At 42.8% G+C, this 25,387-nt stretch overlaps 1 protein-coding gene across 1 annotated transcript; it reads left to right on the forward strand.

Moving 5' to 3' along the window:
* Positions 1–5,502: 5,502 nt before the first annotated feature.
* On the forward strand, positions 5,503–18,077 carry LOC144257031 (putative dimethylaniline monooxygenase [N-oxide-forming] 6). Its single transcript, XM_077802959.1, is given in 7 exon segments — positions 5,503–5,535; positions 6,685–6,847; positions 7,929–8,071; positions 9,846–10,045; positions 12,595–12,950; positions 16,106–16,178; positions 17,732–18,077. Coding segments are annotated over 7 exon segments (1,314 nt in total).
* The last annotated feature ends 7,310 nt before the right edge of the window (positions 18,078–25,387 follow it).

Here is a 25,387-nt window from a genome sequence, read left to right on the forward strand (position 1 = left end):
TGTGAACATAGAAAAGTTATGTCTGATTCATTCTTCTTTTTCCTATTTCCATCCCCCTCCCTTCCCTTCTGGAATAGAAGTTCAGTGGACGTCACTTGCATTTTTAAGTTTAATTTTAAAACTCAAAAAAGTGTTGATGATTAGGAAATTCTAGGCAGATGGCGTCAGAAGAGTGTGGCTTTAGAAATCACAAGTCCTAGAGTGATTTGTGATTTGTGTTCACCAGCTATTGCCAGAGTAATTTTGGAAAAATTTCTCAGGTCCATTTTCCTAATTTAAATTAGATGTAATGTTTGGTCCATTCGTTCAGTTGATTAGAATGTGGTGCTAATAAGATAGGCATCATAATACCTGACTCAATTAATTGCGGTGGTTAGATGACGTCATCTCTGTCAGAAGCCTTGCACGCACGTACTGAATTCTGTGTACGATGGTGATGGAGTGATGATGTCATTGTTAGACCAGATAATTGACAACTGATGCATAAAGTTGAAATGACTCCTCCAGGCACAGAGAGTGAACTCGAAGAGACATTGGTGAACTGAGGCAGGGAGAGGGCTCTGGAAGAATTAATCTTTTCTGTTGATCCTAATACTGTGTGACCACAGCCTCTGGCTGTGCATTTGGAGGCCTTGTAAACCCTGAGCATGTTGCTAGCCACTGGGCTCACACCTGGCCTTCTTTCTGGCTTACTGAATCCTTGGCAGGGAGACAGCATCGTTAGTCCTTGGAGTTCGGTGCCGTCCTGAAGCTCTGAAGATGATGATAATTTGAATGACTTCAAACCTAATTTTTACCCAGAAGGTAGACCTTGAAGACTAGTAGTACTTCAAGTATGATTTTAGAAACCAAAACACGTTTGACATTGAGTCAGAACACCTGGAGAGTTAGGGCCACCATTAATGTCCCAAAGCCTAGTAATAATTAAGCACTTACCTTGATGTATACGTGGTACATACCAAGGAGATCCCTGGGCCTTGCTCACATGCTGCTGACCTGAGGGGTACCAAAGGACTTTAAGGTTTTGACTGAGCAAAATCATGATTATTTTACCTAATTAGCTAGAGACTTGTATTAATGAAAAATGAGAAGATTGCCTTTCAGTGGCACCTTCACATTCTGCTATTTTTAGGACTTGTAGTTAGTTGAACTCTAGCCCACAAGATGAGAAAATCTCTGGATTCTCTTATTCAAGTGGCTCTAGAACCCGAGAAGCCAGATCCAAAGGTAATAATGCCCATTAGGAAATATGCACTTTGCTTTCTGGGGACTTGGTAGGATTGTACTTTGTGGCCTCCTAGTAGTCGGTTGGAAATGTGTGATTAGGCAGCTCAAGAAACTGTGAACCCAAGTAATGTGTCCTTTCTGGATGGGAGCATTAAATTGCCTGTAAAAGATCCCATAAGACTTTCTTTTCTTCACTGTGGTAACTAGCAACTTAAGATAGTTCTATTAGCCTGCATACCTGAGTGACTGTGGAGAGCACAGTTGACCCCCAAAGGACACAAGAATCAAAGAGAAGTAATCTGTTTTGTCTCAAGGTATTGAGATTTGGGGATTACTTGTTATTGCATCTTACCTAGCTTCTACTAGATCCTTCTTTGTATTTCTAAATCATCTTAAATCTCCCTTTCTTTCTTCCCTTCCTTTGATGCATATTTAGAGCCAGGTAATTTTAGAGCTGAAAGAGAGCATAGAATTTAACTTAGTTTTATTCCTGGTTGTAAATTTGACTACCTAGTGCAAATTTTTTTCTTTCTCCCTGTAAAGAACAAGGTTCATAGAAGTATAGCACCCTTCCTTTTAACCCCTCCACACAATTCATTAAGAGCTTCCCTATTTGCCCAGGCCTCTCCACAGGCACCTCTCTGTGTGATGTTTTGTTTAAAAAGCACACATTCTTAACAAGTCCCTTACCTGTTGAGGCTGCTCCTTTTCTTTTTGTGACCATGCACCTGCCGAGTGAAAACACCAAAGCCCAGTACAGGGAACTCCAAGCCTATTCAAGACCAGTTACTGTGCTTGAAATAGGTCCCATCTCTGCAAGTCAGAGGTCCAAATCTCCACTCTGAGGACTGGAACCAACAGAAGCCATTCTTTTGGAATCCCTTTACAGGTCTGTCTAGCTTGGTGAGAATTTTACGGGTGTTTTAGTCAGCTTCTTTTTGCTGCTGTGAATAAAAGACCTGACAAGAACAATTTTAGAGGAGGAAAAGTTTATTTACAGGCTCATGGTTTCAGAGGTCTCAGTCCATGTACAGCGGGCTCCATTCCTCTGGGCCTACGGTGAGGCAGAACATCATGGTGAAGAGTGTGGTGGAGGGAAGCGCCTCACATGATGATCAGGAAGCAGAGAGAGACTCCACTCACCAGACAAAATATATACCCCAAAGGCATGTCCTCAGGGACCCACTTCCTCCAGCCACACCCTACTGGCTTCAGTTGCCAGTCAGTTAATCCCATTAGTAAATTAATTCACTGATTGGGTTAAGACTCTCATAATTCAATCATAAACCTTCTTGCATTGTCTCACACATGAGCTTTTGGGGGACACCTCACATCCAAACCATAACAATGGGAAAGCATACAATTGAGTTATAAGCTATTATATCACTTAAGGTTTGGTCCTGCATCCGCCTAGCAGTTTGCAATTAGTGGGAAATGCTGAGATGGTATATGTACAGTGGAAGAGTGTTGTGGGGAGAAGCAGAGAGGACCCTGACAAGCAATCAGAGCATCTCAGTGTTCTCATCTCTGTAGTGGGGTAATCGTCCTTCTCTGTAACATGCAAAGTTGTGGCAAGGCTTAGGTGAGATAATATTTGCAGAAACTCTTTGTAAATGCATCGTAACTCAATTAGCTAAACTTCAATAGTTTGTATTTCTTTTTTCTTGTCCATCTTCGTATCCCCAGACGCAGCACAGTGCTTAATCAATGTTGAAGGAGTGGATGAATAGCCGACCAGATGGCCTTGCTCGTGGGGGGAGTCTAGGTTTCTCCTTGATGTTATACATCCTGTAGAAGTCAGGACTCTGAGCTGGTCTCTTGTGTGATTTAAACACCCTTTTAAGGAACCTTTCTAAGCCTAGGCACCATGAGAGCTGATTTGAAATACATGTACCTTGGATAGCAGTTGGCAAATCCCTGGCCCTGGGTACATGCCCTCTATAAGACGGCTCTCCCAGATGTCTGTTGACTTCTCCATGGTCTTTCTATGTCTGCATTAACCTCTGAATGTGCTCTCATAGTTTGATCCACACCTATTTTTATTCTACAAAAAAGCCTACTCCACTAAATATTTCTTGTGTTTAGTAACCTTGCTAAATATTCAGAGTGCCACAGGGAGCGGTCCCTTTGCACCCTGCACAGCATCTGTCCTCCCCTGGCTCTATTCTTCCTCTTCATTCTTTTTTCTTTCCCTTTTTTCCTCTTTTAAATAACTTGAATGTTTCTCTTTTTCCTGAAGACCAATTCTGCCCAACCTGGGTTGCTCACCTTTTTCTCTTAATGCATTTTTGATGGTATTTTTTTCCTAAACAAATGCAATTCCCATTCCTATTCAGGAACACCTAATATCTAACTGAATTCACATGATGTCAATTGACATCAATATGATTTTATCTTGTGTTGTTAGACACAAACTTATTAAAATCATTTTGAATTTTGTCTGGCAACTTGCATTTCATCAACTGTTGGGGTCATTTCTATCTTTGGTGCATGCAGAAGGAGCACAACTGATTAACGTGATAGTCCCTCTAGGGTATGAGATAGATATTGGAAAAGGCAGAGGAGGTCATGATTTTTCCAGTGGCTCCATCGTCTCATGTAGCATAGGCTTGAGAACCAGCTGGTTCTGACCTCAAACTGAGCTGGGTCCACATACAAGTCAGATAATTTGGAAAGTCATTTACTCTGAGTCTCAGTTTCTTGATGCACAACATGTTAGAGTGTTTATGCATTGAATTGTTTATACATCTAGTGACTTTTAGTATTTTATCTGCTGGCTTAGGTTGCTAAACCTTGATAGAAGCTCAGCTTCAAGAGAAATCGACGCTTTTATGCAATCAACCACTTTCTACTGGCCAACAGCTACAAGTATAACAAGAGAACCCTTTTTATGTGTCATAATTAAAGTCCATCTCCCAGAATAGGCAGCACACATGCATGGACATCTTAGTAGTAAAACACAAGTTTTAGATAGACACATGGCATCCATGTAAGCAGAGCAGCCTGTCCTTGCAGTGGTTGGCCCTGCATGTGGTGGCAGAATTACCAGCTCCTCCGGTCCTCTGATGGCTCCTCAGTGGCTCTCTGGAATTTTCCTCCGATTGCACAGCAGGCTGAGCTGCTTCCACCCCGTCTTTGCCCCTGTCCCCTTCACTGGGAATCAGGCTTGCACTGTGGTCTGATGGCTCTTCCAGCCTTTCCTACTTGCTTCCTATTTCCTCTCCCACAGGGACTTTCCTGAATGAAACCCTTGCGTGTTTGATCTCATTTTGTCCTCTGACTTGGATGAAGTGGGATCTAACCCTAGAAGCCCTTTTCTTAGTTTCATTGATGTGTTCCCTGGTCATGTAGCAGAGTGGACAAAGAGCGAGTTCCGTGCAGCGGGGGCATACCCCACCTATTGCAAACAGCCCCAAATGGCAGGTTGCAGTGGCCTCTTTCAGGATGAAAGGCGGGTTTCAAGGAAGAGGCTTCCTCTGGCTTAAGCTTTTGAAATCTTTAGTATTTGAAATTATTGCTTGAAATTTTATTACTTATCATGGTCCTAGTAGTCTATTTAAAAAAATCTTCATTTTTCTGTATAGAACAAATGTGACATGTTTGGCTTTCGATAGAGAAAATCAAGGAGTTATCTATCATACAGAGAAGGAGAGTTAAAAGGAAAGGTTAGAAAAGAACTCTTGCAAGAGGAGGTTTTGGAGGAGGTGGAAACATCTTTCCCAGGAGAAGAGCAAACTCTGTTAACTGCGGCACGAAGCGGCGAAGCGTCAGAGCTGAACTTAGGAGGAATTGGGTCTTGGGAGATGGAAACTACCAAGGACTGATCTCTGAAAGCCCCTGCTTTTGCGACTGCAGCAGGGATTCTGACTTGGCAGCTGTGGGTTACTGTGACATTTTTTACTTGGACCCTGCACTGCTGTGAGCTCCCAGGTATTCTAATGTAGGGGGTCTGTGGATCAGAGCTTGGAGTGAACTGCCCTAGGTGGTTTGTCACATTCAGGAGGTAGGGAGGCAGGAAGATGGGTGGAGTAGACCTTCCTCAGAGGCAAGAAAAACTAGTCACGTGTTTAAAAAGATAACTGGAATATCTGGAAAAATTTAAATGATTTCTAAAATTTTCAGAGCCTATATATTTGATCATACTTTTGTCCTAATGGAGCTATTTTTCCTCTTTCATTTAGCGTCCTCCTTGCAGGTGTCCTTCAGTATCATCCCCGGTAGAAGCAGGGTAAGAACCAGGGCTACTTCAGAGGAAATGAAGGAATCGGGCAAGGTATGCAGGCCAGTCGGGACCAAGCCTTGCGTATCGTAAGGTAGGAGCTGGAGACTTTTCCTGAGAGGGTCAGACGGTAAATGTTTCAGGCTTTTTGGGGCCACACGTTTTCTACACAAGGACTCAAGTCTGCCATTGAAGCCCCAAAGCAGCCACAGACAATAACTGAATAGATGGGCCGTGCGCCAGTGAAACCACGTGCCAACCCAGGTGGTAGGCTGGGGGGCCCGGGGCGGCAGTTGCTGACCTTGGCTCTTAAGGCGTATTTGCCTTTAATAATCGGCAAAGTAATCTGTTTTTAATCCAGAGCTACATATATACACCATTTGTGATTAAAAAAAGGAATTTGCTCATAAGAGCCATGAAAAAAAATTGGGTGTCAATGCTGGTGTGATTTCAATGAATGTGAAGGAAAGTTTCCGCTGATGGAGGCTCCCTTCACGTGGTTGCAGGCCCTTCAGAGAGAAACACAGGCCAAACTCAAGAACAGTGTCCACAAAGTTCTGGAGGAATAAAGAGAAGAGATCTGCCCGAGTCTTCAACACGTCTGCACTTTGCCCTCTCATGGTCTGGGCTCATGGCTCTGCTTAACTGCCAAAGCACAGTTCATGAAAGAGACGCTAGAGTGAAGGTTCCCTGGCTCAATGTTTGTCATGTTGCTCAATGTTCATTAACCCTGAACTGATGTGTGTTGTGTGTTTTGGCTTCAGTTCCAAGGAAATGTAAGTAGATCATCATAAAAACACGGCAGGTAGCCCTCTGGGATGGCAGGAAGGAGTCCACGGTGATGCACATGAGCTCGGGCTGTGGGAGTTGCTCGTGTTTCCAAGGGAGAGACTGTACCACGCAGATGGCAGCCAGGGAGGGCAGGAAGCCACGTCAAGGGGTGGCGTGAGCATCGCCTGGATTGTTCCAAGGCACCAGTCCCAAAAGGCTCGATGTCATTTACCCCCAATCAACTACTGAGGTGTCAGAAAGATAAAAATGCCAGAGGTGATGTTCCTTATGCAATTTGAAGACTCACTGAAGATTTGCCTTGACTCCTATTTTAAGTTTTGCATACATTTCCCAATGGCCAGGAAAGCTCACAACAATGATTTCTTCCACAGAAAATACTGCAAGAAAGAAAGAAAAAAAAACCATGAAAATTATAAATAAAAGGAACGTTTCTGGTTTTCTTTAAGACTCTGGTTACCAGTGTCAAGAAATGTCCTGGCTTCCTAGTCACTGGCCAATGGACGGTGGTTACTGAGAAGGACGGGAAGCAGGAATCTACTGTTTTTGACGCTGTGATGATTTGCTCAGGACATCACGTGTACCCCAATCTGCCAACGGATTCTTTTCCTGGTAAGTATGAAAAAATACATAATAATCTGAGGCTCATATGCAAACATCAGGGTTGACAACAGATCTTTCAATAGATGGGACCTAATTGTTCTTAGGTTACCAGAGATTTCAGAAGGAAAACCATTTCAGTGTGATGATAGGCTAAACACAAACCCCTGGGTTAGGAGAGTCAAAGATGTTCAAGTCAGAGGTCAGACAGACACGAGCTCTTATTTCACAGACAGTGACCACTCAATAGAAGTTCTGATGACACAGGGGGTCTCGGAGTGGAGCGCATTCAAAAAAGTAGAGTCCAGCTAGCAAATAATTTAAAGAAAGGCACATTTTCTTATTTGTAGGAAAACCCTAAGACTCTAAATTCATCTTCCTCCATAATCTGCAGATTGATTTTTGTAATCCCAGTGGTTTGGGAGTGAGTGTGTGCTTGTGGGGTGTGTATGGAGGCACACTCCTGGGCTGTCCCAAACTGGCAAATGTCACAGCCTCTCTGCCCCCTCTACTACTCTTCTTTCCTTCTCTGCAAAAGGAACACAGTGCCCTCAAAGATAGAGTCCCATTTCCAGGCATGAGGTCCACAGGACAAAAAAGTGTGAAAGTTCATGAAAAATGGAAGACCCAACTGTGGATGTGAGTGGGCAGTAGATGCAGCAGTGAGTTGTGTGAGGTCAGAACTCCTGGGCTTCACTCCCTATTCCTCCAGCGCCTGACCACTGAAGCTCTTTGTCCGCAGTTTCTTCACCTCTTAACATAGAGATATCAGTGCTGACCATTCAGGGCTGTTATCCAGAGTCGATTGTTAAAAACATGACAAGCACTTAGCAGAGGATCCAGCCCACAGTAAGCACTGCATACGCATTAACTACTATTATACGATTGTCCAAAACAGAAATTCTAACACCTTGAGATGTTAAGACACCAGAGGTGATTATTTGTGGGCTTAGTGTCAAGAACTCAATGGGGAAGGCACGTCAGTTAGGGAATTTTTAAAACTAAGGCTGATAATAGGCTTTTAAAAAAATAGTAAAAAACGGAGTCTTCACAATTTCCAAAAATCACTCAGACCCCTCCCCATTGCACCTAGGCCTGGAGCAGTTACAAGGCAACTACCTCCACAGCCGTGATTACAAGGGTCCAGAAGCCTTCAAGGGGAAGAGGGTCCTTGTGATCCGCCTGGGGAACTCGGGATCCAACATTGCTGTTGAGCTCAGTCGTCTGGCTGCACAGGTACGTGACCTAACGGGTTTGGGGAAGAACACAACTAAATCAACAGCCTGGGCCCTGACGATGGTGTCCGCCATGTCATACCACCTGCTGATGTGCCCTTGAAGTCAAGGAGGCCCTGACACATCTGCACGTGCAAAGGTAATGTGGCCCAGGCTGGGAAGAAAGTTCCTTCTGTTGAGACCTGAGGTGAGTGTCCAGGCATAATTACATGAGTAAGTGTGTCTATGTAGGTTTCTGTGTTAATTTTAGGTTCTGATAGCCTCCCCGTCAATCGGTTCCTAATCAGGCCCTATCTGTATTTGTCACACTACTTCCCAGCACCTACCACAAGAAAGGTACTGCCTCTGTTTTGAAGTTCTGGAACAGGCACACGGTTTGGTTTTGGCGACCGCTTATTCCTTCGCGACAGCCAGTGTTCAGTAAATATTGGGTCCTTATTATGGGTCCGAACTCCGTTATGCTAAAAAGACAGGCGTAGTTAGAGCAGTTCCTGACTTCAAGGCCAGGAGAGGGGTGGACAGGGCACAAGACACACGTGGACCATCATGAAAAGCATCATCACACTGAGTCTCCCAGTGGGCCGAGTGTGGCCACAGCCGCACCATGAAAGGCACCTACCCCCAGGCCGAGCTGGACGGGACCAGCTGACCCACACTTGACTGGCCCTGAAGAAACCCAGTGTATTTTTAAGGAGACAAGAATTCAATAAATAAACTCTTAAATGGATGTAAATAAAATCTAAAGTGTTTTAAAGCTAAAAATCCCCTCAAGTTTCACAAGGAGGGTAGAACAGACCAGAGGCCAGACTCGGCTTTGTTAGAAAGCCCAGGACTCCTGGGGGAGGTGCAAGGGGGGGACTGGGGAAGGACACAAGGGAAGGACACTGGGCACAGAGAACAGATTACTCCATGGTGTCTCCGTGGCCTCGTTTCATGTAGATATTCAGCTGCAGCTTTCCCTTCTACCACCCACCCTCCTGGAGCTCCCAGACCCCCGTCTTGGTCTATGCGTAGGTAGGAGTAAACGTGCCATAGCTGAAGACTTCCTGTTCCAAGAGGCAGGTTCTCCTCCTGTCAACACTGTCCCCAGCCCTCTGGGTAGGGAGAAGGGATCCTGCCTCTACCTACTTTCAATTATGGACTTTTTCATCCAGACCCTCGCCTTTGAAAGGTTTTAGTCAGTTTTATTTTGGTTTGGTTTGGTTTGGATATTTTTGTTTGTTTGTTGTTTGTGGTTTTCTTCTGTGACCAGAAGACCTGACCAGAACAATTTTAGAGGAGGACAAGTTTATTTGGTGCTCATGGTTTCAGAGGTCTCAGTCCATAAGGAGCCAATTCTGGCGCTCTTGGCCTGAGGTGAGGTACAACATCATGGTGGACGGTGTGGCGGAGGAGAGCAGCTCAGGATATGACAACCAGGAAGCAGAGAGAGAGCTCCCCTCACCACAAGCAAAATATCAACCCCAAGGGCACACCCCCATCACCCACCTCCAACAGACACATCCTACCTGCTGAGTTGCCATCCAGTTAATCCCTACCCGTGGATTTATGCACTGATTAGGTTAAGGCTCTCATAACCTGAACATTTCACCTCTGAAATTTCTTGCATTGTCTCCCACATGAGCTTTGGGGAGAGACCTAATTTTTAAACCATAACAGAAGGTGTTCCTATCTAAATATTGAGGGACATATGTAGAAGTGTCCAGAGAAATTGAGTCATATTTGCTTATTTCTTACAAAGTGATACTGAAATCTGTGTTACCTTTCCCTTCCAGGTCATTATCAGCACCAGAAGTGGTTCCTAGGTCATGAGCCGGGTTTGGGATGACGGCTACCCTTGGGACATGGTGTATGTTACCCGCTTTGCCTCCTTTCTCCGGAATATCCTTCCATCATTTGTCTCCCACTGGTTATACATCAAGAAGATGAACACGTGGTTTAAGCATGAGAACTATGGCCTGGTGCCTTTAAATCGGTACTACAAATAGTATATATTTTATCTTTCAAAAAGCAGGGCACTAGTTAACCGAATTCTTTCTCTCTCGACCCCACTGTCATTGTCTCATTGAGTCGGGTGGGATTAAATTAAAAACTGACAGATGACACAAAAGACTGGATGATCATGTATGGGTTGGAAACCTTGTTGAGACCAGTTGGGAGAAATGTATGCAGATGAATCCGAATGGGCGTGGACCAGGCAGCTAAGTCATCCTGAAGAGCAGGATTCAGAGTAGCTACAAGCCATAGCATGGGGCGTGGAGGGCAGAACAAACTTTTTTTTAAGACTATCTTGTCCATGCTTATGGGTGAATGAGGTTATCAATAACATCTGCTTCCCAAGACTCTTGTCATGTTCCATAGGATAAGAAAGATAAAAATGATTTTGTAAGCCATAGAGCATTACAAATATTGGCTCTTAGCCTCAAGGATTCTGATGCGCTTCTAAGGCACATTTAACAGAATAGTGTCAATCAACATGTCTCTACCAGTAGGAAATCTCAGAAAAAGGTGGACGCTTCCTCCACCCCTGGCAACAGCACAGTTTTGCGAGGCAATCAGGAGACAGGGCACCTGTAAAGCAATGAAGGTCCATAGTGCCGATGTGACCTGTAAAACTACTAAGGTTCATTTATTTACTTCTTCTGGAGAAAAAGCCCGATACTCACTAATGAGGAAGGTGTTCTGGTTAGAAAGATCAGTATGGCGGGGGGGGGGGGACTTTTAAAGGCTTCACTAAGAATTTTCACCTGCTGGCCATGTGGGCCAAAAGTTCCACTGCGTGTAGAGACACCAGTTAAGGAAAAATGAGGAGGAACTGTAAATCAAGCAACAGGTTTAGGAATGAAACCCTGATCCAAAGCATTTATCCTACCCCGTCTCACTGACTGATATATCCCTCATGAAAAATTTATGTTGACTTTACACCTTTAAAATAGACACGTTTAACACAAAAGGCATTCCAAAGCTTCAGCTGGTTAATATATTTTGTCCTATAAAAGTAACTGCACACTATATTTTGGCTTCTCCATTTAGACAGTTAATACTCAGTTTTGGAAATCCATTCATTCTGAGAACAAAGCTCCCTCCCAGAAAAGGTTCGGGGTACCCTTATCACTCCGCCTTGGCTGGAGGTGAAGGAGAACAGAGCCAAAAACAGGCTTTGCTGTGACCTCCTTTCTTTTTTTCTTTTTTCTTTCTTTCTTTTTTTTGTGTAAGGCAAAAAGAGGTTACAGAGTTACAGAGGTGGAAAACTGTGGAAATACATAGAGATAAATTTTAACATTTAAACAGTTTCTTGGTATATGAGATACTTAGAGGAAATTCCAGAATCCCTGAAGGAAACTTAAGTCAACATGAAATATGTTGTCATAAAAAATATCATTCCTAGAATTTTGGCAACCAAAGCACAGTATCTAAGTTGTTATTTTTTGTTTTGTGACCAGAGCTGATGGAAGAAAAAGAAACATGGCAATAAAACACTTACCACACATCTTTAAAATCTTCCCTACACAAGACCTTAAAATTGTAATAATGATTCACTTACAGTAATTGTGCAGGCATGTGCCGGGTGCAGTTCAAAGTGCTCTCTAGATAATTGTTCATTTAGTTCTCACAAGAACCCTATGAAGAAGATACTGGGATTATCCCCTTTGTACACATAAGAAAACAAATAGAAGCAACAACCAGAAAGAGTCGGAGCTGTCACCCCCTTGGGCCATGTGGCTTCGGTATCTACACTCTTAAGCACTTTATTATGTCTAGAAGTGGTTTTATTCTATCTAGTGAATCGCCAAGTTGTAAAAACACCCATAAGAGAAGGCTCAAGTTTCAAGGGTCAAAAAAGGAAGCTCCAACAACATCTTAAGAATTGTCACAGATGTAAGAAAGGAACTTCCCAAGAGACTTCTGTGACCTTCATGCTAATGGTTAGCAGATCAAATTTGGTAACAGTGCTGTAAGCAGCTGCAATATTTCTTGGAAATGAAGTATTTTTTAACATTTTTTCCACATTTTTTATCGGTGCATTATAGTTGTACGTATTGATGGGATTAATTGTGATGTATTCATACATGCACACAATATAACACTAGAATTTGGCCAATATCACTCTCCAACATTTAAAAATAGTTCTCTAGGTGGCTAGCTTGAGCTGAGAATCATAGCTCTCACAGACAATGGTCTTGAAGTTATTGAGCATATCTAACACACATTAAATTTGTAATAAAATGTGTCAAATGAATGCATATCAGATCTCTTTTCTACTGGTTATAAGGAATTTTTCATGCCTTATAAACATGAATTTATTCATTTAAAAATGTCACAGTGGCTTTATTAAATAGTAACAGGTAACTATTCACAAAATCACTAATCAACCACTAATCATAAAGCTAGTGACTGGACCATCACACACTTTCTTTATGTTTCCTTTCCTTAGTGCAGACATACGTGCTTTAAACATGACTTCAGCTGTTGCTTGGAAAGGAGGTGTTTCACAGCAAGGCTGTTTGCCTCTCGTTTCTGCAGTCCCCTGAGGAAAGAGCCCGTGTTCAACGATGAGCTCCCGTCCCGCATCCTGTGTGGCACCGTGTCCATAAAGCCCGGGGTGAAGAAGTTCACAGAGACCTCTGCCGTGTTTGAGGATGGGACGGTGTTTGAGGCCATCGACTCCGTCATCTTCGCCACAGGCTATGGTTATGCCTACCCCTTCCTTGACGACTCCATCATCAAAAGCAGGAACAACGAGGTCACCTTGTACAAAGGCATCTTCCCCCCTCAGCTCGAGAAGTCGACCTTGGCTGTGATTGGCCTTGTCCAGTCCCTGGGGGCTGCCATCCCCACAGCGGACCTGCAGGCCCGCTGGGCTGCGAAAGTGTTTGCAAGTAGGTGGGCCATCTGTATTTCATTCTTTTAGCCAATGAGCATTTATGGAGCACCTCCTGTATGCCAAGTACTGTGCTAGAAATCCAACGGGGTAAGATAAGCAGGTGCTCCTTGACGTCACAGAAGTTCATATGGGACGTGGGGGGATGCCACACAGGGGAAGCTGTGGGGTCTTCTGGGGAGGGAAGCTGGCCAGTGACTCCATGGAACAGCATGAGGAAAGACACCAAGGTGTAGATGACATTGCATGTGTGAGGGAGCAGAAGCGTTTGGTGGAAGGGAATATAACACAGAGGAGGGGAGTAGCAAGGGATGAAGGGAGGTGCTAGATCACCAGGGGCAAGAAAGGCTATAAAAAGCAGCCTGACCTTCTCACAGGGAACTGAGCAGCCTTTGCAAGGGTTCACGTAAGAGAGGACAGCATGGGGTCAGTGCCATGACAGGTGCGTGGCAAAGGCGAGGAGGGCCTGGTGGGCACTGGGGCCCGCTGGAGAGCTGGTGAACATCAGCTGGTGTCACTATCACAGTATCACTCTGACTCTGTGACAGTCTTCTCCCCCGCCCCTTCCTTGGTTCTAGACCCCAGGATCTCCAGGGGCTGCAAGAATTCTTATGTGAGGAGATCAAGAATATGAGAATCACATGGAGAAAGTCTCCAATATATGGATTTAATTACTCCAGTGACTGGATTAACACTAATATTGAACATGTCCTTTTATTCAAGGATTCAAGAATCTTGGTCAATGTAAATACAACCTGCCTGACAATGTTCATAAAAACTTATAAGGAATGAAGAAACTATTGCAATTATAGATTGTTTGTACATTTATGCTTTCTATAAATATCGTGGATACATACATTCCTATTTCAAATGCACCATGAGGGGTGATTATTTAAATGAATGCTGCTGTGAAATCTCTTCTATAGGTCCTCCTCTGTAAAATCCTTCTATTGTCCCTGTCTCTTGAAAGGCACAGCAGTACCCAGAGCCTGGGGTTCATGGGAAGACAGGATATAGGTATAAACCTTGGAAACCTGCACAAAACAAAAGGTGTCGTTTTATTCATTTAGCAAACATTTATTGAAAACCTACTGTGTGTCGGGCTTTATCTTGTACTTAGGACACAACATCAGAGAGAGAAGACCCAGATTCTGACCCCTTTACTTTCTAGTGGAGCATGCAGTAAATGATGGCTATAGGGTGCCACTAGGCAGAGGTAAGGTGCTCACAATGCCCAGGGCGTGCTCCTGTCTGCAAATGTCGTACTGACTTTCCTCTGGTGTTACAAATGAGCTACAGTCATCAGTCAGAAGAAGGCTCCATAGAGGTAGTAAAATTTGCAAAAACCTAAAATTCACCTGCTTTCCCTTAAAACATCCTCTGTGGCTGCAGGCTTACGTTGAAGCCCACACTTCCTCCCACTGTCTTGTTTAGCTACCATGAGCCTTAGAAAGAATGGTTTTAGCACTTTGTTTCTTTTCTTGGTTTTATTCCCTGAGCTCCAGGGGTCTTGTTTAGGAAGTCGGTGCCAACCGCAATATGATGGGCGCCCTGTGTTTTCTCACAGCAGTTGCGAGGTTTCTGGCCCAAGTCCTAAGTCTTTGACCCACGTGGGTTTGATTTCTGTGCAGGGTGAGAGAAAGCTATCTCATTTCACTCTTCCACATAGGGCTGATCAGTTTTCCCAGCACCATTTGTTAAAAAGGTTCTCCAACAAATATTTTGGGCACCATTGTCAGATGGATGTAAGTATGCGGTTTGTCTCTGCTTTCGATTCTGTTCCATTTGGTCTTCATGCCGTTTTGATGCCAATACCTGGTTTTGCACTACACCTCTGTAGTATAATTTGAGATCAGGTGTTATGATGACTTGTGATCATTCTTCTTGCCGGCTTTGGCTATTCTGGGTCTCTGATTTTTCCAAGGGAATTTAAGGACCTACTTTTTCTAGTTGTGTGAAGAATATCATTAGTATTTTAATGAGGATTGCACTGAATCTCTATATTGCTTTTGGTATTATGGCCATTTTGACAATATTAATTGTGTCCATCCAAGAACTTGGGAGGTCTTTCCATCTTCGAAGGTCTTCTTCAATTTCTTGTTTCTGTGTTCTATAAGTTTCATCACAGAGATCTTTCACCTCCTTGGTTAGATATTAATTCTCAAGTACTGTTTTAGGTTATTGTGAATGGGATGGGTTTTTCTGATCTCTCTTCAGCAGAATCACTGTTGGAGTACAGAAAAGCCTTTGATTTATGGGTGTTGAGCTTTTATCTGATTATTTTGCTGAATTCATTTATCAGCTCTTGAAGTCTTCTGGTGAAGTTTTTGGGGTCTTCCACAAATAAGCTCAGTTAAACAGCAAACAAAATTAGTTTAACTTCTTTTTTTCCTTTTTGTATCCCGTTAATTTTCTTCTTTTGCCTGATTTCTCTGGCTATTGAATGGAAGTGGTGAGAGTTGATAGCCTTGTCTTATTCCTGATTTTAGAGGAAATGTTATCAGTTGTTCTGCATTCAGTATGACATTGGCTTTGAGTTCATCACAAATGGCCTTTATATGCTGAGGTTCCTTCCATCCCTAGCTTCTCCGGTATTTTTAACATGAATGGGTGCTGGATTTAACCAAAGGCCTTTTCTGTATCTAAGGAGATGATCACATGATTCTTGTCCTTAATTCCATATAAACGGTGAATTACATTGATTGATTTGCTTATGCTGAAACCCAGTTGATCATGGTGTATCATTTTCTTGATGTGCTTTTGAATGCAGTTTAGCAGATTGTTCCTTGGGAAAACTTTTAATAAGAGGATACAAACAGGAAATCTGAAGAAACCCAAAGCTATTACATGCATGAGGTGCCCCTGAGGTATGTTGAGGACCAGGCCCTCCATGACCTTGTGGGAATGGGAGACTGGATGATTTGAAGCTCCAACATCTCTGCCATCACTGTCTCCCGCCACGGCTGCTTTGCCATTCCCTGAGAAAGTTCACAACTTCTCGGGTCTTTGTGATTCCTGAGTCTGCTAAAGGCACCCCAAACAGCTCTTCTTAACACAAACATTTCATAAGTACTGGATGAATTCCCTCACGTGTCATTGCATACTTCTGATTTCTTTGTCTTTTCAATATTTTTCTCTTCATTTCTTTTTCAGACTCATGTACCCTACCAACCACAAATGAAATGATGGATGACATTGATGAGAAAATGGGGAAGAAACTAAAGTGGTGAGTGCTGGCCCTTGCTAATGACAGAGTCCCAAAGTTGGCTCTGCACATAGCAAAGCACCATCGGTCTGTAATTTGTCACCCGTCAGAGTTCATGTTTTTTGAATACCTTCTATAATCAACTGTATCAGATGGGTAATCAGTCACTAAACCTCTATTTAACTCTGGAAGAAAGATTCTCTGATAGGAACAATTTTGCTCTCCAGGGAACATTTGGTAAAATCTTGTCATTGCAAGCAGGGAGGGCTTCCTACTGGCCTTTACAGTTAGAGTCTGAGATGCTGCTGACCATCCTATAATGTCGGGCACAATCCACCAACCAAAGGACTATCCAGCTCAAATCAGAATAGTGCTGCTGCTGCTGCTGCTGAGAAATGACTCCCCAGCGTTCCCCAAACGCTCCTACTCCATCAGCCCCGTCTGCCAGCAAGTTAGCCAGTTGGAAATTGTGCAGTGGCTTCTAGTTTGCTGGAATAAGAAAGCCAAGTAAAATCTTGGGTTGAACTTCCCTGCCCTAGTGTTTTCTTCCAACAGAGTTTGGCTTCAGATTCATCCAAATTTGTTTTCAAGCATAATATCAATGAGAATTGTAGAAAGTCCTATAAATGTCTAGACGTCAGATACTTAAGTGGACTTTTCATGTTCATTACTTCCATAACAGAAGACATTTTTCAAATGATGTATCAAAAATCTGTTGAAAGGATAATTAGGTAAGGGGCACATAGACACCTGTGTGGGAAGTTTCTTCCTCTTTCAAGCCTCTGACACATTACTCCTCTAATGCTCCAAAGTGAGTGCCTGCTCAGGGCCTAGAGAAGAAATGGAATCCTCAGAGTGAATACAACCTCCCAGGTGACCTCATGAGATTCTTCTAGGAGTCACGGAGGCAGGCAATCCAGTGTGCTACGATTCCTGCAGCTTGATATCCTTTCCTTTAGAGGCCAACACGAAAAAAGAGGAAGGAAAAGAAGGCCTAAATGTCAATCTTATTACTTAAATGACCAACTACTCTTCCAGTTTCCTTAAGGATGAGGCCACACTCCAACTAAAAGTATGAAACAATGCACATTAATAAATGACAGCAATATTAAACTGTTCACAGGCCAATATAAAAAACAAACATCGGGGCGGATTCTATGCAAAATTGTATAAAGAATAATTGTGTTAAAGAGTAACCTCAGTTGGGCTGGGGACATAGCTCCATGGTAGAACGCTGGCCTGGTACGTATATTCAATCTCCAGTACTGCAAACCACAGTGAATTAAGTTAATCATCCACCTTGAACCAGGGGGTCAGTTTGTTCCAGGCCATGTGGTCAGAGATAAAGGAAAACTATATCAAACTCAGATAGAGATTAGGGAGAAAAATGAAAGAAAAAACTCATTTATCCAAAAATAAAAAATAAAAAAATAACTTCAAATTTGTAGGAAAAGATTGGGCTGAGGGGCATAAAAAGGGGTCCTGGCCAAAAAGTTATTATTCTGAGAAAAATAAATAAAGATTCATGCTTCTGTTGGCAGCTGTGACTCAGGCATGTTCTTTTCCCTCCTCAGGTTTGGCCAGAGCCACACTTTGCAGACAGATTACATCACTTACATGGATGAGCTGGGCTCCTTCATAGGGGCCAAGCCTGACATACCGTGGCTCTTCCTGACGGATCCCCGGCTGGCCCTGGAGGTCTTCTTTGGCTCCTGCAGTCCCTACCAGTTTCGACTGATGGGACCAGGGAAGTGGGAAGGGGCCAGAAATGCCATCCTGACCCAGTGGAACCGGACACTGAGGCCAACCAGGACAAGAGCCGTCAGCGAAGCTCAGCAGCCCCATCACCTCTACAATTTACTTAAAATGCTTTCATTCCCACTGCTCCTTCTCGCTGTCTGGCTCACATTTTATTCATGATAAGGTCCTCTGGGTCTCAGAGTTCAGGCCAGGACTTTAATCCCCAAATAAGACACTGAGACACACAATCAATCACCAGGTAGCCCCTCCTTCCCTTCCTACAGATGGGCATTTGAACCAAAGTGGAAATAAAACAGGAAATACCCAGCTGCTCTGTTTCTGAGGAGAATCTATTCTTTTAAAAGGCTTGTTACATGCTGAACTGAAGTATGGGGATGTTTGAGAGGAGGAGAAGGAGGGGAAGTTGATTGGTATAAACAGATTTTCCCCCTGGAGGAAGTGTAGTAAGCTTTGTAAAAGTATTTTATCCTGTCATATAGCATATCAACCAGTGCCTTTTCCACAATAATTAGTGTTTGACAATAAATCAAGATAAAGGTTTATAACAATATAACAACTTAGACAAAATGAATAAGAAATTGCTTGAAAGAGGACTGGCAGTGTGGCCCAGTGGCAGAGCGCTTGCCTCACATGCGCAAGGCCCTGGGTTCCATCCCCAGTGCTGCAAAGCAAAAAGAAAACCCACTGGGAGTTCCACTAGGAAAACCCACTGAACGTGTAAGAAGCAACACTGCCAATCATATGCAAACTCTACCAGAGAATTAAAAAACACATCCCTCTCCCGCTCATTGATGACAGCATCATCCCCTGATACCAAAGCAAGACAGACATTACAAAAAACTAAAATGCAGATCAATATGATCAATATTCCTCTTAAATATATACACACAAATTCTTTGTTTTTAAGAGAGAGGTGAGAGAGAGAGAGAGAGAGAGAGAGAGGGAGAGAATTTTTAATTTTTATTATTATTTTTTTTTTTTAGTTTTTGGCGGACACAACATCTTTATTTGTATGTAGTGCTGAGGATCAAACCTGGACCGCACGCATGCCAGGAGAGCGCGCGACCACTTGAGCCACATCCCCAGCCCACACACACAAATTCTTAATAAATACAACATATAATCCAGTACATAGAATGGGTAATATATCATGACATGTAGGATTTATTTCAGGAATACAATGTTGGTTTAACAGTCAATGCAACTCACCATATTAATGAACTAAAAGTGAAAAACCATGTATGATCATCTCGACAGATGCAGGAAAACATCTGACAAAAGCTCACATCCACTCCTGATGAAAAACGTCTTAGCAAATAAGAATAAGAAGAAATATCCTAACTTGATAAAGCGTGTCATTGAAGAACCTACAGCTAGTATCTTACCAAACAGTGAAGGACAGAATGCTGTGTTCCTAAGATTGGGAAAGAGGGACAGACTGCCCTCCCTACTCCTGTTCAGTAATGTACTGGAGCTTCTAACCAGACACAGGCAAGAAGAGGAAATAAAGGACATCCAGACTGGATGAGAGAAGTGAAAAAACTGACTCTTAGCATGATTGTCTATATAGAAATCATTGTGAAATCTACTTAAAAGTACAAAAACAAATTATTGCATTTCTTGATTATTATTATTATTATTTTACTTATTCTTTTTAGATATATGTGACATATTTGCCATATTACACATGTATGGAGTATAATTTATTTTAATTAGAATCCAATTCTTGTGGTTGTACATCATATAGAGTTTCACTGCAGTGTATTCATATATGAACATAGGAAATTTGATTGCATTTACATACACTAACAATAAACAATAAGAAACTGAAATTTTTTAAACTGTCATTTTATAAAAACATCCAAAATTATGAATACTCCAAATACATCTGGCATAAGCTAGGTAAGATCTATACACTAAGAACCACAAAGCATAGAAGTTAAAGAGCAAAATCGAGGTGTTCCAGACCTGAGCTGAGACTTGGCATCGCCATAATGTCAGTCCTCAGTGCGATACTAACCAAATTCCCCCACAGTCTTTCTAAGAAACTACAAGTGGATTCTAAAGTCCAGGAATGCCGCAGACCAAAGTCGCCAAAACAATTCCGAAGGGGGAAAAAAAAGAACTAATTTGGAATTCTGACCTTCCCTTATTTCAAAACTTACTATTCTATGAAGCTACAGTAATCAAGGCAGTATGTTATTGTGATAAAGATAAACCATTAGGCCATAGAAAAGAAAAGACTATACAGAAAGAGAACCACACAGACATGGACTGAAGCACGGAGTGGAGACAGGATGATCTTCAATCAGTGATACTGGAAACACTGGAAGTTCATGGACACAGGAAAGAAGAGCTTTGACAGTATCTTGTAGTAACTTACAAAAACTAACTTGAAACATATCAAAGAACTAAAAACAAACTTAAAACAACACAACTTGAGGAAGAAAGCATAAGATAAAAACTTTGGGTAAGGCAAAGACATTTAAAATACAATACCAAATGCACAGTTCATTTAAAAAAATATAAATTGTACTTTATCAAAATTAAGAATAGTTTTTCTTAGGAAAGAAAATAGTGAGTATATTGATATTTACAACATCTATATTAAGTTGGTATTTAATAAAAGCAAGATGAACCTGTCAAACTGGAGAAATAGAACATAGTGGGGAAAGTTCTGATTTGAGAAGAAAAATTCATAACAAGTTAGGTCAGTTTATTTTTAGGATTCACAAATTTTATTCTAGTAATCAAACCAGATGCAGCTCCAAAGTGTTCTGTGTGTGTGTGTGTGTGTGTGTGTGTGTGTGTATGTGTGTGTGTGTGTATGTGTGTGTTCCTGGCATGTGTTTTCTATACTAGGTTATATAACTGACAGGAGCCCTTAAGAACTGGAGAGTGATTGCAAGGGTCCTCTGCACACACCTCTGTTACTACTCCATTTCACCTGGGACCACAAATGAAGGATGATCTGAAATGTACAGCGTCCTGGGAAGAAAACCCGCTCTGAGTAGAGGGCAGGGTGTGAGAGCTCCCTTTGCCTGCTCAGACCTGGCCCTAGGTGGGCGTTACTCCCACATCTGGTGGAAATGCAGGTCAGTGGAAGTGTGCTATTGGGTCCTTCAGACTTAAGTGTCTTTGGGCCAACTGGAGACTTCCTTGGGAAATGACGCTCAGTGTCTTCTACAAGCAAATGGGTAACATTTTCATTCAACTAAATTGGACAGAAAGCTCCATGCGCTTGGTGCTGTGTACTAGTGGACATCAGTGCAGCCCTTCCCTTTACCACTCATGCAAAAGAAGAAAACAAGGGGTCACTGAGGAGGAACAAGGAGCCAAGAAGCATTCCAAACCCAAGGACACACCACTCTTCAGCTGGGACTCAGCTGATCGACTGTGAACTGTCTGGGTGTGGATCGGGGTGTACCTATGATTGAATCTAGTGGAAGGACTGAACCAAACAAGATCATCAACAGTAAATCTCTTCATACCTGTTCATTATCCATAATGATCACCGATTTCCTTGTAGGCTGGTAGCAAGCCTGACAGGCAAGAGACTGCTCTGCTTTGTATGTTGACACAAAGGAAACTGCACTCTTAATACTATGTTTTGCTTTTGAAATGCTAACATCAATTAACACAGAAGAAGGAAATAACTGATATGGCCCTTCGTCGCAGAGGCTTTAACATTGACTCTCGACTCTCTGTTATGTATCCTGTGTCAGGCCTGAATCTTCTACAAACATCTCTTCATTAGTCTTTATGGCATTTCCTGTATTTACATCACCCTGCCCTGCTTTATAATGAGGAAATAAAAGCTTTGAGGCAGCGTGGGGATTAACGGCAAAGCCAAGCCTCTTGCACCCTAATCCCATGTTCTTTCCAGAAGCTAATTGGCTGTCAGTCACTTCCTCTAAACAGCACATGAGGGTACTAAGAGCCAAAGGGACACGGGCATGTCACCACCCATGTAACATTCTCGAATGCAGAGAGAGGACTGCTCTTAATAGATACGCATAAATGCATTGTGCCCATTTTATTTATATATGTGTGGTGCATACATACATACACACATACATACACACATACATATACACATACATATACATACACACATATATACACATACATATATACACACACATATATACATATATACATGTACACACACATACATATATACACACATGTATATGTGCTGCATTCATTGTATGTTTGTGTATATGGGTACATTATTGTATATATGCGCATATTTACAAAAAATGGACACTATGTATTTAATCATATCCATGGGGAGTACTACCTACTTCATATATGAAGAATACTACATGTGTATGTGTATGCATGTGTCCATATACATATAATGCATAAACATAGTATATATAATACACAGTAAAAAATTTGATCAATATTACAAAGTGTCGGGAGCCTCCACACCGGAACCGAGCGCCGTTTAACCTTGAGTGATGAGTTGGAGATGTGGCAAGCCAGCCATGGGCTGTGTGTGTGAACTATGAGCACTGAGCGCACAGGGTGGATTGAACCCATGCTGCCCCTCTGTTTGGGAGGGTGACATTAGTGTCTTTTATCTTGCTCTGCCTATGATCCCCACACAGCACATGAGATGGACGTGGCCTTCCTAGATGTCAGTCAACCTGCCGACCGCAGACATCAGAAGCTAGACTCAACCCCCTGAAACCTGACCCCTTGCCTCATCTGAATGGCTTCTCCCTAATAAAAGGGTTCAGCACCTGCTCCTCACTCTCTTTATTGCCTGCCTTGCCCCCTTGTGGGAGCTGTGGCTGATGAGTGGTCACTGAACCCAAAGAAAAGGTACTTTCTGTGTCTGTGTCTTTATTTAGTCCCGGATTCACTTGGAGTGACCCTGATCAGTTTAGTCGTGTGAAGTGACGAGAAAGGAGATGGGAAAGGAGTCGTGCCCCTAATCCCATGATGTTCAGGAGTCAAGTGTACGTAAAGGTTTTATCTTACACTGAACTGCAGTGACCTAGGCCTTCAGCTGTCCTCTGCTTAAGATAATAAGGTGTAGCCTCGCTGACTACCTTCTCTTAGGATAGAAGAAGAACTAAAAACAGAGTCCTAATGCCTGAGTTTGTTAATCTCCTCCAAGAGAAGAAATTGTCATCTTCAGGCATTCGGGGCCCTAATGTGTCACAGGTTCTTCACTACCCCACCCTGCTAATCATCAAATGAGATCTGCATCTATTAAGGGGCTGACCCACATTACAAGTGTGTCTTGCCAATGCTTCCCAGAGATCCTTAGGCTTCATTGGTCTTTGGCACTGAGCCAGGCATCCAAACCCAGATGCATTCAGGAACTAGACTGTCAGGTAAGTAAGGGAAGCAGACAGGTGGCCTCTCCATCATTCTGTTGACAAATTAAACATAGGGGAATCATTCTCTGCATCCATAAACAAATGTGCAGGCCTCCTACAGTCAGATTTCCTAAAAATGTTTTAGACAAGCCTGATATTGATACTTTTATCTGCTATTTCTTTATTGTTCAGCAGCTAATTTTTTTGAATACTTTTAAGACTCAGATGGACCCAGCCACAGCAAGGGTGGGTTCCAGTCCAAGCACTCGCAGTTCAAGGCCTTGTCTTCACTTCGCCGAGAACAATCTGTATCTCCTCTTCCAATCACCACAAGTTCCAAGGGAGTGTGTGTGCTAGTTACTTGCCAACATTGGCTGACTGATGCTTGGGCCACCCCGTCATCATCCGGCCTCCCCTCTGATGCCTCTTCAGACACATAATCCATTCATCACCTTCAGGAGCCACCTTCAGATAAGTGACCCCCTCTGCATTTACCAGGGTGGCCACCATCCACTCACAGAGGTGGACCCCAGAGGGTCCTGTAAGTGCCAGGTTTCAACGAAAGAGCCCCAGTTCTCTGCTCACCAACCAGAACTGCAGCCTCAGACCCATTCCAAACTAGAGTCTTAATCACTTAATTGAATATTTAAAATGCACACATGCACAAGGACATGCATTACAGTTTCATTTATAATCATGAAAAAAGTGGAAATACCTCAAATACCCACCAGAGTGTGAAATAATACACATTAAAATATATGAAACCAATTTATGCACACTGACACAGAATACTTTCCAAAATACGTTGTTCATTGAAAAGGCAAGTAAGTAAATCTCTCACACACACACACACTATTTTCTTATTAATGTAATCATACATTTGTATCTATGTGGATGTAAACGTTAAGGATACACAGAAGGAAATCCCTGAAAACCAGGTGTCACCACTATTTTCTCTGAAGATTGGAGTGGTTCTGGGAGTGGGAGGGAGAGGCATTCATTTTTTGTATTGCTTGAATTTTTCAATGAGGTTATTTTCACAGGTGACTTGTGCTACTTTTTAAGCATTATTTGAAAAGAGGTATCATTTGGACTACAAGGCACCTGCGAGATGCCAGAGTGGTGAGCCTTGTGAAGAGGAAAGAGAGAGATTTTGTGTCTGGATGGTAGCCTCAACTACAAATCATCCTCCGCTTCCTCCCTGGTATGACTTATCCCGTGTGTCACATTACCACTCCCTGTATTCTGATGACGGGGACTTTTTTTTTTTTTCATTATATAACAGTAGTTCTTGTGTTACTGCAGGATAAGGCTATAGTTAGTGAGTTATGGACTGCCTGGAATGCACTTTATCAGAGCAAACACTTGTAGATGAGCTAACAGAAGGTCAAGTCCAGGCCAGGGACAAAAGTAAACTCACAATCTTGCCCTGGGGATAAATAGTCTGGGGCCAGATATTCCCAGGACAACAGTGGCAGGATATTTTGCCCTGTCAGTGAGTGAGATAAGAAGAATGGAATCATGAATGTCCCTAGGTAGCATGTGCGGTAGACGTTTCCTCCTGGATCACCCAGATAATGCCAAGATCTGGAGCAAGATGACTGCAGGGTTTGACGACTCCCGGCCTCCCCTTACCTCTCCTCCCACTGGTGAAGGCCTGGCTATGGCGTGGCCCCCCTCAAAACCCTTCAAAGTCTTCCTCTCACCTTGAGGATAACGTCCCAGCTCCAGAGCAGCCAAGGTCCTCCATGATCTGGCTAGTCTTACTTGTTCTTATTTCTCCCTTTGTCCTTGTTAACACTCATCAATATTGGACTCAGCGCGACTCTGACTTCGTTGTTCCAATTTATACTATTCTCTTTGTCACGGATAGTCACCATCAACCTGCACAACCTCATCACCGCCATCTTGGATAAATCCTGTTCATCATGTTTTATCTTCTTTCCATGGTGGCTTTTCATGGAAACTATTGTCCTCACCTTCTCTGGCCCATACTTAGCCTACAGATCTACCCCTTCCCACAATAGGAAAACAAAATCTGAGGAACTAATTCATAATGAATTTTAAATAACTGACATCTGCTAACATAGGTGAGAGCCTTTCTAGATGGGGTTGTCAGATTGAGCCACAGGG

Source organism: Urocitellus parryii, chromosome 9 (genome assembly GCF_045843805.1).
Source record: "Urocitellus parryii isolate mUroPar1 chromosome 9, mUroPar1.hap1, whole genome shotgun sequence".
In the NCBI taxonomy this organism is placed as follows: Eukaryota; Metazoa; Chordata; class Mammalia; order Rodentia; family Sciuridae; genus Urocitellus; species Urocitellus parryii.